At 54.3% G+C, this 11,479-nt stretch overlaps 1 protein-coding gene across 21 annotated transcripts in view; it reads right to left on the bottom strand.

Moving 5' to 3' along the window:
* The window catches only part of MAPT (microtubule associated protein tau), a 108,146-nt gene that overhangs the window by 18,878 nt on the left and 77,789 nt on the right, over positions 1-11,479 (bottom strand). For 12 of the 21 annotated variants that reach the window (XM_057716589.1, XM_057716586.1, XM_057716587.1 and 9 more), the window contains 4 exons: positions 9,948-10,003; positions 7,193-7,390; positions 5,980-6,112; positions 2,665-2,930 (listed from right to left, as the gene is read on the bottom strand). In XM_057716589.1, the coding sequence (XP_057572572.1) occupies positions 2,665-2,930; positions 5,980-6,112; positions 7,193-7,390; positions 9,948-10,003 (653 nt within the window). The remainder of the gene's footprint in view (positions 1-2,664; positions 2,931-5,979; positions 6,113-7,192; positions 7,391-9,947; positions 10,004-11,479) is intronic. The other 9 variants (XM_057716596.1, XM_057716597.1, XM_057716595.1 and 6 more) reach the window with 1 other exon arrangement.

Below are 11,479 nucleotides of genomic sequence, written 5' to 3' on the forward strand. Positions count from 1 at the left end.
GTTTCCAGTCTCTGCAGGTTTACAAATATGACTGTCTCCTGCTCTCGCCTCTTCAGTGTGTCATCTGTTCGGGGAGTTGAGTTATGCTTCAGGCTCTTGGAGCTTTTGTGGTCCCTTTTGTAGCCGAACAAACAGTGACTGGGCACTTACTATATGTCGGGCTGAACAAAAGGCCACAGGGACCCAAAGATCTCACGGGGACCTCAAGGGACCTTTAGTCCAGTCATTTTAAAAGGTCTTATGCATGACCCCAGGTGCCTTCTTTTTTCCTTTTTCTGTCGTTTTTCCTGGATATTAAGGTGTTAATCTTTGTTGTTCTGGCTCAGATTTTCTTTGTTTCACACAATTTTCTAGGTTTTCCACGGGATTTCTATCTTTTTTTCTTTCTTTCTTCCTTCCTTTGGCCGCTCAGTGCAGCATGGAGGATCTTAGTTCCTGGACCAGAGACAGAACCCGCACCCCCTGCAATGGAAGCGCGGAATCTTAACCACAGGACCACCAGGGCAGTCCCCAGGTTTTCTACGGAATTTAAAGAGAAGCTGTTACTTCCCCCTCTGCCACTTCCCCACATCCCCTCCCCTAACAAGCCCCAAGAAAACGTCGCCGCAGACACACGTCTGTGTCCAGCATGGTGCGGCCGTAACCTGGGGGCACCCTCCCCATTTCTGCCCTGAGCATCAAGTCACTGGCCCTCGGGGCCGGGCAGCTCAGGTGCAAGGGGTGGGTATCTCCCCATCAGCCGTGTCACTGCTGCTCTCAACAGAGCTACGAGAACGGGGCCAAAATGGTGCCCAAACCCTCCAAGCCAACCTCAAGTGTACTTAGGACTGACAGGGTGCAGCCTGGGCTGGGGGAGCTGGTGGGTGTCTGCGGGTGGGTGACAGAGCCCCACAGGCTGGGAGACACTGCTGGTCACGGTATCCCACTTGCCGTGATGGGCGTGCTGGTCACAGCCCCACAATCTTCCCAGTCGTGCAGAATTGGCCATGCGGGGTTTCATTTTTCATTTTTCAAAACAGAGGGAAACGCTCTGTGCTATGAAAACAGGGCACACACAGCACTGAGGGAGGGGTGCGAACGCCAGTGGGAAACATCCCATCACCCTGGAAGCCCTCTCTCTGGGGGTCCCTCTGCTCCCGGAGCCTAACAGAGGGGTCAACTTTGAGCCAGCTCCCCAGCCAGCTGCCCTGGAACCCCTTTTGGAAGGAGACATGCATCTTTACAAAGCACAGCAAACACTGCAGGAAGGTAAACATGGCTCAGGCCCAGCCCTGTGGCCCAAACACCCGTGCGATGAGACCCCAAGAGGCACCCAGACCTCCCTACTGGGCAGGACCCTTTGGGCCCTAAGGATGGGAAAGGCCAGTGGGGCTCCCTGAGGCTCCACAGGGACCAGAGTGCGGGGTTTCAGGCAAGGCACAGGCATGGACCAAAGGCCGTGTGAGATGCCCTCCCTCCGCGGTGACCCAGGCCTCAGACAAGAGTGATTTATAAAATCAAGAGTGCAGAGACCCCGGCTGGGGGTCCCGATTGAAAGGGAACCAGCCCCTGCCCACCAGGAGGCTCACTGCCCTGAAAATGGCCCAGCCCAGAAGGCCCAACACAAGAGTGAGGTTTTGGTCCCTGCTCCCCACCAGGCCCCCCTTCTCCCTTCTCCACTCCTCTCCCTGGTGCTGAGGGGCACTGTTATGGTCTGAATGGTGTCCCCTGAAATCCACAAGCTGAACTCCTAATTCCCAGAACCTCCAAACGGGACTGTATTTGGAACAGGGTCTCTAAAGAGGTCATTAAGTTAAAATGAGCTCATGAGGGGGGCCTAATCCAATACAACTGGTGTCCTAATAGGAAGGGGAGACTGGGACATAACAATACCCAGAGAAGGGCCATGTGAAGACACGAGGAGAAGGCAACACCTACAAGCCAAGCAGAGAGGCCCCAGAAGAAACCAGCCCTGCCGACGGACACCTTGACCTTGGACTTCTGGCCTCCAGATCTGTGAGGCACTACATTTCTCTTGTATATGCCACCCAAGCCGTGGTATTTTGTATGTCAACCCTAGGACACTCGTACAATGGGGGATGGGGCCAAGAAGAGGAGGCGGGGGTCCAGGCCGTCCCCATCTCTCTCCACCTCTTGGAAGCTCGTTTTCTCCAGCTTTGGGAGACCCAAAGACGTCACAAGCATCCACTTGCCCCCGGAGGAATCAAGAATCACGAATTTCCCCAGAATTGGGGCCTCAATAAATGTCCAACCGACGCCAGAGACACACCACCTACAGACTGGTTGTCTCATGTTCTAAACACATGGCAGCCCGGGCACCCCCGCAGGCACCCACTTCGAGAAACACCAGGTCGTGGTGCTACAACCCTGTCACCTCTGATCTGTCCGATCAGCAGGGGCTGAAGACAGGAAGGAAAGAACCCTTCTCTCCCCTGAGCGGGGACTCATGGCCTGGTGGTGCCCTCAATACAGAACTGAACCCTGGCCCACTGTCTTTCCTTGAAGAGGTCGGCGAGGGACCTGGGCTCTGGGGGACGGGAGCTGACCCAGGCTGGGGTAGGAGCAGAGTCACTTGCCCGCCTCCAGCCCGGGGGTAGGGGACCCACACGCCGGTCCTGGCACTCAGGGCCGGCACACACGCAGCCAGCCTCCGCACGCCCTTACCTTCCCTCCTCCCGGCTGGTGCTTCAGGTTTTCCGTGGAGCCGATCTTGGACTTGACGTTCTTCAGGTCTGGCATGGGCCCGGGGGCGGCCTGCAGGCGGCTCTTGGCTGCCGACGGCGACTTGGGTGGAGTGCGGACCACCGCCACCTTCTTGGGCTCCCGGGTGGGTGGGGTCGGCAGGGAGGGGGTGCGGGAGCGGCTGCCCGGAGTACCTGGGGAGCCGGGGCTGCTGTAGCCACTGCGATCCCCGGATTTTCCAGATTCACCTGGAGAGAGGAGCAGGGCGTGAGGCCAGTTAGCAAAGGGCTGTCTGCCCGGGGGTCCATTCCCAGACTCAGGGCTGGATCAGGCAGCTGGGAGCAAGGTCAGAAGCTCAGTCAAACCAGGAGCGGGCTGCCCTGGGTCCCATTTCCAGAGGAACGTCTCCTCGTCCCAGCCTTGTGGCTCTGGGACAGAGGTATCCTGCTTCCCAGGGAAGCAAAAGAGCGGTCCCCAAGGACCACCTGGTACCCCTTCCCGGGGGGGACCGACTCTGCCCTGTGGCCCTGGGGTCAGGAGAGAGGCTCCAGCTAGTTGTGTGGTCTCAGACACGTCACTTTCCCTCTCTGAGCTCAGAGGAAATAATTGTAATGCCTGCAGTGAATGAGGCTGGGGGGGACCATGTGGCCTTTGCCCTGAATAGGAGCAATGGAATGGTGGGCCAGGGCCCATCTGGATCCTCTGGACTCTTTAACCACAGGGTGAATTTTAAGCTGTGCACCAAATTCAAGTCCCCTTTCCCCCCAGACTCCCGTCCAACCTCCCAACTCTTCTGTGGTCCTTGGGCTCCAGAACGGTGTGCCTACTTCATGTCCATCTCTCCCTGGCTCTCCAAACAAGCCATGCTGCTTCATGCCCCCCTGCCCTCCCCAAGAACACCCTCCCCGCCACACCAATGCGCAGCAAATAGCAGTGCACCCTTCCAGACACAACGCAGACGCCAAGCCCTCCAGGAAGGCTGCTGGGACCGCCCCCCTCCCAGCAGAACAGCCCTCGGCTCCCGAACGTGCATCTCTTCCTGCCCTCTCATCCCCCATCACACTTCAATAGTTGGCTACTCCGTCCGCCTCTCGGATTTGTGTTTCACCGAGTGCGGCCCAGGCACCCCTGCATCAGAATCTTCGGAGTGCCGCAGCGGGGCGGGACCTGTGAGATGCAGACTCCCAGGCCCCATCTAGACCTGATCGGACAGAATGAATCTTTAGGGGTGGGGCCTGCAAAACTGGGGCTTCCCATGCTCCCAGGGATTCTTGAGCGGCCTCGCGTCTGAGAGCCAGCGGGCTGGACGCTGTGCCCAGGTGACGGCCTAGCGCCCCTCCAGCTCTGGGGGCGGGAACCACGTGTACCAAACAGGGACCTGCCGGGCCCCAAGCTGGAGAAGGGCAGCTCTTGTTCGGAAGCAGCGACTTCTCTTGTCAAGGGGAGAACGAGCACGCAGTTTTTAGCTGAATCCCCACGTCTGTCGGGAATCCCTCAAGGCATCAAGCTCTGCAGCAACAGGACCGATGAAGCCTCAGGCTCGGCACCTCCCCCCTCCGCCCCCAGCACCCAGCTGGCGGGGGGACCTGCTGCTGGCTTCAAATTCTTTCTGTGCCGCTGAACTGCAGAAGGACCTTCGGCAAGGTACTCCACCTCCCTGGACCCAGCTCAGGGACTGTCACCCGCAGGGTGGCAGCGTGATCTCCCACGTGAGCTGGTTAGGGCCAGTCCAGACCTCCAGCCCCCACATCAGCTCAAGGCACATACTCCCCCGGATCCCCCCACAGCCCCTGGCGGACGTGAGAACCCGCAGGATTAGAAAGGCCCATCGCAAAGACCTCCCCGTGAACCCCACAAAAAGAGGAGCAGGAATTCGGACTGTTCCAACTTCAGGCTCAACGTGGGAAACCTACGTCTCGGAAGCAGGTCCTCCGGCTCTAAAAACCCAAGCCAACCAACCGCCAAACATGCAAAATGCATGACCCCGCTGGGCCAAGCAGGCTCAGAATTACCTCTCTCAGATTTTGCCCCTGCAGGGGGTAGTTTTTTCTGCACCTGCTTGGTAGCTTAAAAAGAAACATCCACAGAACGCCTCATTATCATCAAGCTTAAAAAGGCCTTTGTGAGCTCTTTTCTACACAGCGGGCGCCCAGCCATGCCCAGCCGGGCCATCCACAGAGGCGAGCGAGGCGGGGGGCGGGGTCAGGGAGCAGGGGCCCCGTCCGGCGGGAAACAAGGCCGACCTGCGGGGAGCTCTGTCCACCCAAGAGCAGGTAAGATCCGAAAAGAAACACACGTTCTTATTTCCAGTTATGACTCCATTCCATGAGTCAACTGGCATAAACAGCAAGTGAAAAAAAGCACGGTCAAAATCATATATCAAATCCAGTCACGAGTCTGTAAATTACCCCTGTATCGTATGTATTCTATACAGGAGGGAAAACCCTACGGGAGAAAACCAACCAACAGGCCTCCACGAGCGGGCGTCCATGCAGGCCCCACCCTACGGCAACCTCGCTAAACACCACGGCCAAGACACACAGTGGACAAGGGCTCTGAGTGGCCACCTGGGGCCAGGGAGCAGCAGAGGGCCTCTGGCACCAGCGCAGGCCTCACGCGCAGCCCGTATAAGATCCACAGGCCCCCCGAGCACCGCCCTGGAGCCAGCGCAGGCCGGGCACGCCCTGAGTCACGCACCATCTAAACCCAGTTGCCTGGGACAGTCGTGGGGGCAGTGGGACAGGGGTGCCCAGGCTGGCCGTCCCCACTGGAAGCAAAATGGCTCGACTGAAGCCTTGCCTGGTACTCAAAACCCAGTGGGCTTTACTCACAGGAGCCCAGAGGAGCGGGCCCAGCATGTGACTGCTCAGCTAACACCCTTAGGGCCTGTCAGAGGGTCCCTAACATCCCAGCAAGTTAGCAGGAGCCACGCCCTGTGTGAGGTCACGCATAGTGACCTAACCCTCATTTGGGGGCTGAAAAGCACCTCCCAGGCGTCCTGGACGTGGGGTCCGAGAAGCTCAGAGAAGCCTCTTTTCCATCAGTTATTATGGCTGCATTTTCCTTATGCTTAAAGGGCTGGTTACACTTAGTCGTGCAAACTCTCAGAGCCTTGATTTCTTCATGGTTAAAAGTGGGGATTCAATATATAGCTCAGTAAATTAAAAGAGTTAGAGAGAAAACGAACATTTGGTGCTTAGTAAACTGCAGCTGTCAATCAGCTACTAGAGCTTAACTGTCAGGGCCTCCACAGCGAGCTCTCCCCCTGGCTTGGATTCCAGAGAACGTCCTTCTTACCAGTGCCCGGCGGGGTCTTTGGGGAGGGCGTGGTTTTTGCTGGAATCCGGGTGGCATTGGCCTGGCCTTTCTGGCCTGGAGGGGCCGCTCCCCGGGGTGTGGCGATCTTCGTTCCAGGTTTACCATCCGCCCCCTACAAACCGAAGCACGGGAGAGTGGTTTTTACAACTGGGAAAGGTTCCTGCCACCCGGCATCAATGCCAGCCCCATTCTACCACCGCAACTCGAAATGAGGCTAAGATCGGGGTGACTTTTGCCAGCCAGATACAACAAATGTCCTCTACAATGACAAGTGTTTGCTGGACGCAGAAATCCACAGCCCCTCCCAAATGCCTGACTACCGTTTCCTCCTGGAGGAACTGTTTACACGAGTTATCTGCGTGAGCTGAGCTAATGCATTTAATAAAAAGTCAACAGAGCGTATAGCAATGATCTAGGTCAACATCCACCCAGTGTCGGCAGGCAGGACATCTGCAGACTCTTCCTATGTGGACACCATTCTCTGACTCCCTCCAGGATTTATCTGACCGGCGGTGGTTACTTTCAGAGGCACACTGAGACACAGGTTGTTGAACCTGACCGAGAGTGCTAACAAAGCTTGGTCCTGTCCTTCTGTTCTCTCCCCCAACCAAGCCTCAGGGTTCAGTACCGCCTCAGGTGTGCTAAGAGCCCTTGGCGGGCAAACACTAGCATCAATTAGCAAATGGGCCAAAGGTGGCGCACAGGTGCACAAGCAGGGTCAGCTGAACGGGGACAGTGACAGGGTCTGGGAACCCAGTCGATGACCTTGACGTTATAACACAAACTCAAAAAAGAAACTGACATGAACCGAGGACCACGAGATGGTTCAGGAGGGAGTGAACTGGTGGGACATGCGTGGCTGCAGAGTGATGCTGTCCATCCCAAATGAGGGTGACCTGGAAGCACCCCCGGTTATCAAAAGTCGGGAACTGACAGAGGAACCCAAACAGAGAGGTGATTTCCTAACCAGGGTCCTCTCTGGTGCCTTAGGGGCTGCTGCCACGAGGGACGAAGGGGAGCCAAGAAGGATGGCGCTGTGCCTCCTTCTCCCTGTGTCAACTAGAATTTTAGCTGTTCTACATGGCGCTTCTGGGTAAGAGCTTATCTGAAGAAAGGTCTTTGTGGCTAGAAAAGCACACATTTGAAAACCACAGTAGAGCAGCCTGATTCCTTCCAAAGGTGGTTTCCTTACCTTGACTTTCATCTCCTTTGTTCCAGAACTGCCAGTTCGGGGTGTGACAGAAGAGGCGTGTTTAGGAGAGGAAGATGGCTCTGGGCACACGGCAGGGCTGGAGGGTTTGATCAAAGGGTCTGAGCTACCAGGAGTGGGGCGTTTGGGGCTAAGGCAAGGCCTATTTTTCAGGGTTTTAGCAGAGGAAGGTGTGGATGTCTTAAACATAAACATAAATAAAATCAAAATAAAAGTCAGCACATGGGAGAAAGAAACAAAACTGAAAAAGGACAGTAACTAAAAATAAATCAGGCAGGTAATGGTTTAAAGCCGTGATCTCCAAACTGTTTGGATCACGTACCCTTATCAGTCCTTGTCAGGAAGAACAGAAAGTGCACACGCACGCATCTCAGGTACTTGTAGTTATTCATCAGCTAATATATACACTAAGACGCTAACATATGACATACATTAAGAAACTTACATATGGCAGAACTTGAAAAATGGATAGACGTGCTGGTATGTTCTTTCTCCAGCCCACTGGATCTACTGCAGCCCTGCACTTTGGAGACCGCTGGTTTAAAAGTGTCTCGCACCCAAAGAGTTGATGGAGATTGCCAAAAGTATGTGATTCTTAGGATGTTTCTCAAGAAAACATCTCCAATGTGTCATGGGTCAGAAGTGCCCCAGGTTCTGCTCAGTTCCAGGTGGGGAACTCACGCGGGCCCCCAACCCCTGGCCCTCTTCCACCACACTGATGGAATCGTTCTTGCTAAAATCAGGACTGTGCCTGCCCTGGGTCTTGAAGATCCTGCCTGACACCCCTTAGATCACAACACCCCACACACACCCCCTCACACTTTCTGATTAAAGTCTGAAAACTAAACATTGTCTGATGAATCTTATCACTCCACTGTTTACTCTAGAATATCCACCTAATGAAACAGTCTGGGGGACGGGCAGCCAATGGGACAGGTGTCTGTGAGCTGGCCGACCTCACGGAGATGAGAGCATGTGAAGGAAGGATGGTGGCCTGCACCTGTGGTTTGTCTGGACCGCCTCTGGGTGCCTCGGACCTTGATATGCGGCCCTGGTGGAGAAGGGTGGCCTGGGCGGGGGAAGGGCCATGCCTTCAGGAATAAAACCAAGAGGCAGAGTCCAGAGGTGTTCCAAGGAGGGAATCAGGGCTACAGAGCAGGGTCTTGACTGGAGACGTTGTTACCAGGGTTCACCACTAAGGTGGCTGAGACCCTCTCTCCAGCCAGCCTGGGGGAGGAGGAGGGCGAGAGGGATGGAGCAGGGGTGTGAGGGGAGGGATGCAGGCTGAGGCCCTGGGGCTGCTGACAAGGAACACTGAGGGTGGGTACTGGCAACCTGTCCTTTCCCAGCTGCACAAGGTCCCCCTCCACTGGCACGGCTCCCCACCTGGCCGAGTGACCAAGGTTCATGAAAGATCGGACCCCTTGCTGTGAGGCTGTGAGCAACTCCAGGGCAGGCACAGCTTACGAAAGGATGAACAGAATACACGCCTGCGTGAGGACGGGATTCCCCTGAATGGGTGTCATCAATAGCCAACAGCTATTGCCTCCCCCCGCACCCCTGCAGGACCCTCAGCTGCCCCACGGGGGTCCTGGTGGCGAACCCTGGCTTCCTCCAGAGTGGGCACTGTGGGCAGGGGCCCCCAACACACATGACCAAACCCTTAGGGCTTCATTCTGCATCTGGGGACTCCATCAGGCCTCCAGGACGGATTAAGACCCAGGTGTTTCAGGCAGCATGGATAGGACACGTTTGAAAAGCCTTTAAGAAAAACAGGTCTACGTCTACGGCCCCAGTGAGAGTTTTCCGGAAAAACACTACCATGCAGTTACAAGAGCTTTTTCCAAGATGCACAGTCATGGAGGAGGGTAAACTACAGCTGAGAGGGAGTGTGAGAAGGACGACATGGTTCTGGGTGTGGTTTTGGTGGTGAGCAGGCTGCTTCGTTTTCTGTTCCTTGGGGGGTTTCTGAAGACCGACTGGCAGGATTTCAGGACCACGTTCACCGCGTGACGGCCCATGTGTCCACTCAGCATGTAGGGTGTGTCAGGCTTCCCTCCTCCAGCCTGTGTCAGCCCCACTCCCAGCTCAGTAGCAACTAAGCTGATCTGCTCAGAGCTCCCAAAACATCTCCTCATGCCCTCAGCTTGTGCTGAGCCTACTCCTCAGAACGCCTCCTCTCACCCCTGTGTCACCAAGCCCCCTTCATATTTCCTTCTCGGCCTGCCTCACAGGTCCTCTCTTCTAGGGCTTCTCCAGGACCCTCCGCCTCAGGCTGGAGATCCCTTTCTTGTTCAACTCTCCCTCAGCCCCCTAAGTAAACAGTACTTTCTGGATATATCTTAAATATATCTGTGTGCGTGTGTGTATAAATCTATCTGTGCTGAGCCTAGGCCTACAGTAGGAAGTGTAAAATGTGCAAAGTTCAAACTTCATTGCAGAAAATTCAAACACAACTTTATTTACCATGAACGTCTTAAACTATCGATGCAACTATAATTAGCAGCATTAATTAATTCATTAACCTGCTGACTGCCCTCGCCTGGCCTTAAGTATCGATGGATAAATGCTGGAATTTTAAAAGTTTGCATAAAAACACAAAGCACTTTGAATGACAGTTATACTTCAGGGACAAAGCTCTCCACATGTTCTATATAAAAGATTAATTCAGACACAAAGCACGGCTTCTTGATCAACTTGATGGCAGTAGAGAGGTTTCACGGTTTTGTCAGCTTACCTTGGTTTTTTTGTCATCGGGTCCAGTCCCATCTTTGCCTTTACTGACCATGCGAGCTGATAAAATATAAAATGAGAATGTATGTTACACCCATTAGCACAGCTCACGGAGAGCTCAACGGAGTGAAGCTGATTTCTCAGGATCCGTATGATGTGTCTTGTTACAGTTGGGCCGGTGGAAACCCAGTTGATCTTCTTTCCCCCTGAATCTGTTAGGTTCTCCTTGTTAGTACGAACACAGCACACTGGGGTCACTGCTTGGAGCACCCTGACCAGAGGGGGCAGCAGGCTGGCCGAGGGCGGGGACATGCAGAAGGGATGCAGAGGAAACTGTTCTGGGCACATGTTGGCACAGGGACGGTCAGGGAAGGTAGAGACCACCTCTCACAGGCTCCCTCCCAGTCTCTGCCAGGGTCAGCCTCCCCCAGCTGGGGCCAACCCACTCCAAGGAGGGGCATTTGGAAGCCCCAGGGCCACGGATGGGGCAGCTCAGCCTGGCTCTGGTCCCTGCAGGGCCCTCTGCTCATTCACCCAAGGGCCAGGGGGAGTGGGCTGTTTTCCCAGAGCCCGCCCCTCACTAACGGGGGCTTCGGTGACCAGCCCCAGCTGGCTCCCTGACAAGCCCATCCCACCCCTGACCCAACCCTGGAGGGTCTTCTCACCACTCACAGGCTCTCCCAAGGGGACTAATGCTTGCCATTTCCCCAAATTAGCAATAAACTAGCCACCATCAAACATCCTATAGATAACCTCTGGATTTTAGGACCAAACCACTGATGGTTTTTGTGTTTGGAAAGCCACATGCCTTGGTGAAACCAATCCACTTGTCTACTAGCCTCACCTCTAACTCACTCCTGCTATTGGTCTTCATTATTGGAAACTGATTATAGCTTTTCATCTTGGCCTTCAATATGGTATTTCCCCTGCTCCAAGGATGATGGGGCTGCTTGGAGTGTCTCATCGGTTACTGGAGACCGGATTTCTAGAGTGACCAGCACAGATGATCTAGCCCAGAGGTTTTCAAACTTTATTATGCAGCAGAACCATTGGGAGAGACTCCTAAAATACAGAATCTTCGGCTAACTCTGAGACAGTAAGCCTAAGGGTGGGCCCAGGAATCTGCATTTTAATAAGAGCCCTCAGGTGGACCAGAGTCACATCTTTTGCCCCAATGACAATCATCATCTATGTCATAACAAAAGCAGATGTTAGACCAGCATTTCCCAAACTGGGGAAGTGTGGACTATGTATCCTTCTCAGAGGGTCATAATGTACATTAGAATATTAAAGGCTCTGATAAGTCCTGCTGCAGCAAACTCTGTTTAACTTTGTTTCACCTGTTTTTTCCCCAAACTAATTGGACCATGGAACTCTTTTATCCCTGGATACACCTATCAACATCCAGTGGACCAGTATTCAACAAAACACCATTTCAGGACACACTGAAATTTGTAATTTGTCAAGTCACAATTATTTGTCCCATATTATTTTAGAATTTCAGATATTTTAAAGTAGGATTCTTTCTCTGTCTTA

Source organism: Hippopotamus amphibius, chromosome 17 (genome assembly GCF_030028045.1).
Source record: "Hippopotamus amphibius kiboko isolate mHipAmp2 chromosome 17, mHipAmp2.hap2, whole genome shotgun sequence".
Taxonomy (NCBI): Eukaryota; Metazoa; Chordata; class Mammalia; order Artiodactyla; family Hippopotamidae; genus Hippopotamus; species Hippopotamus amphibius.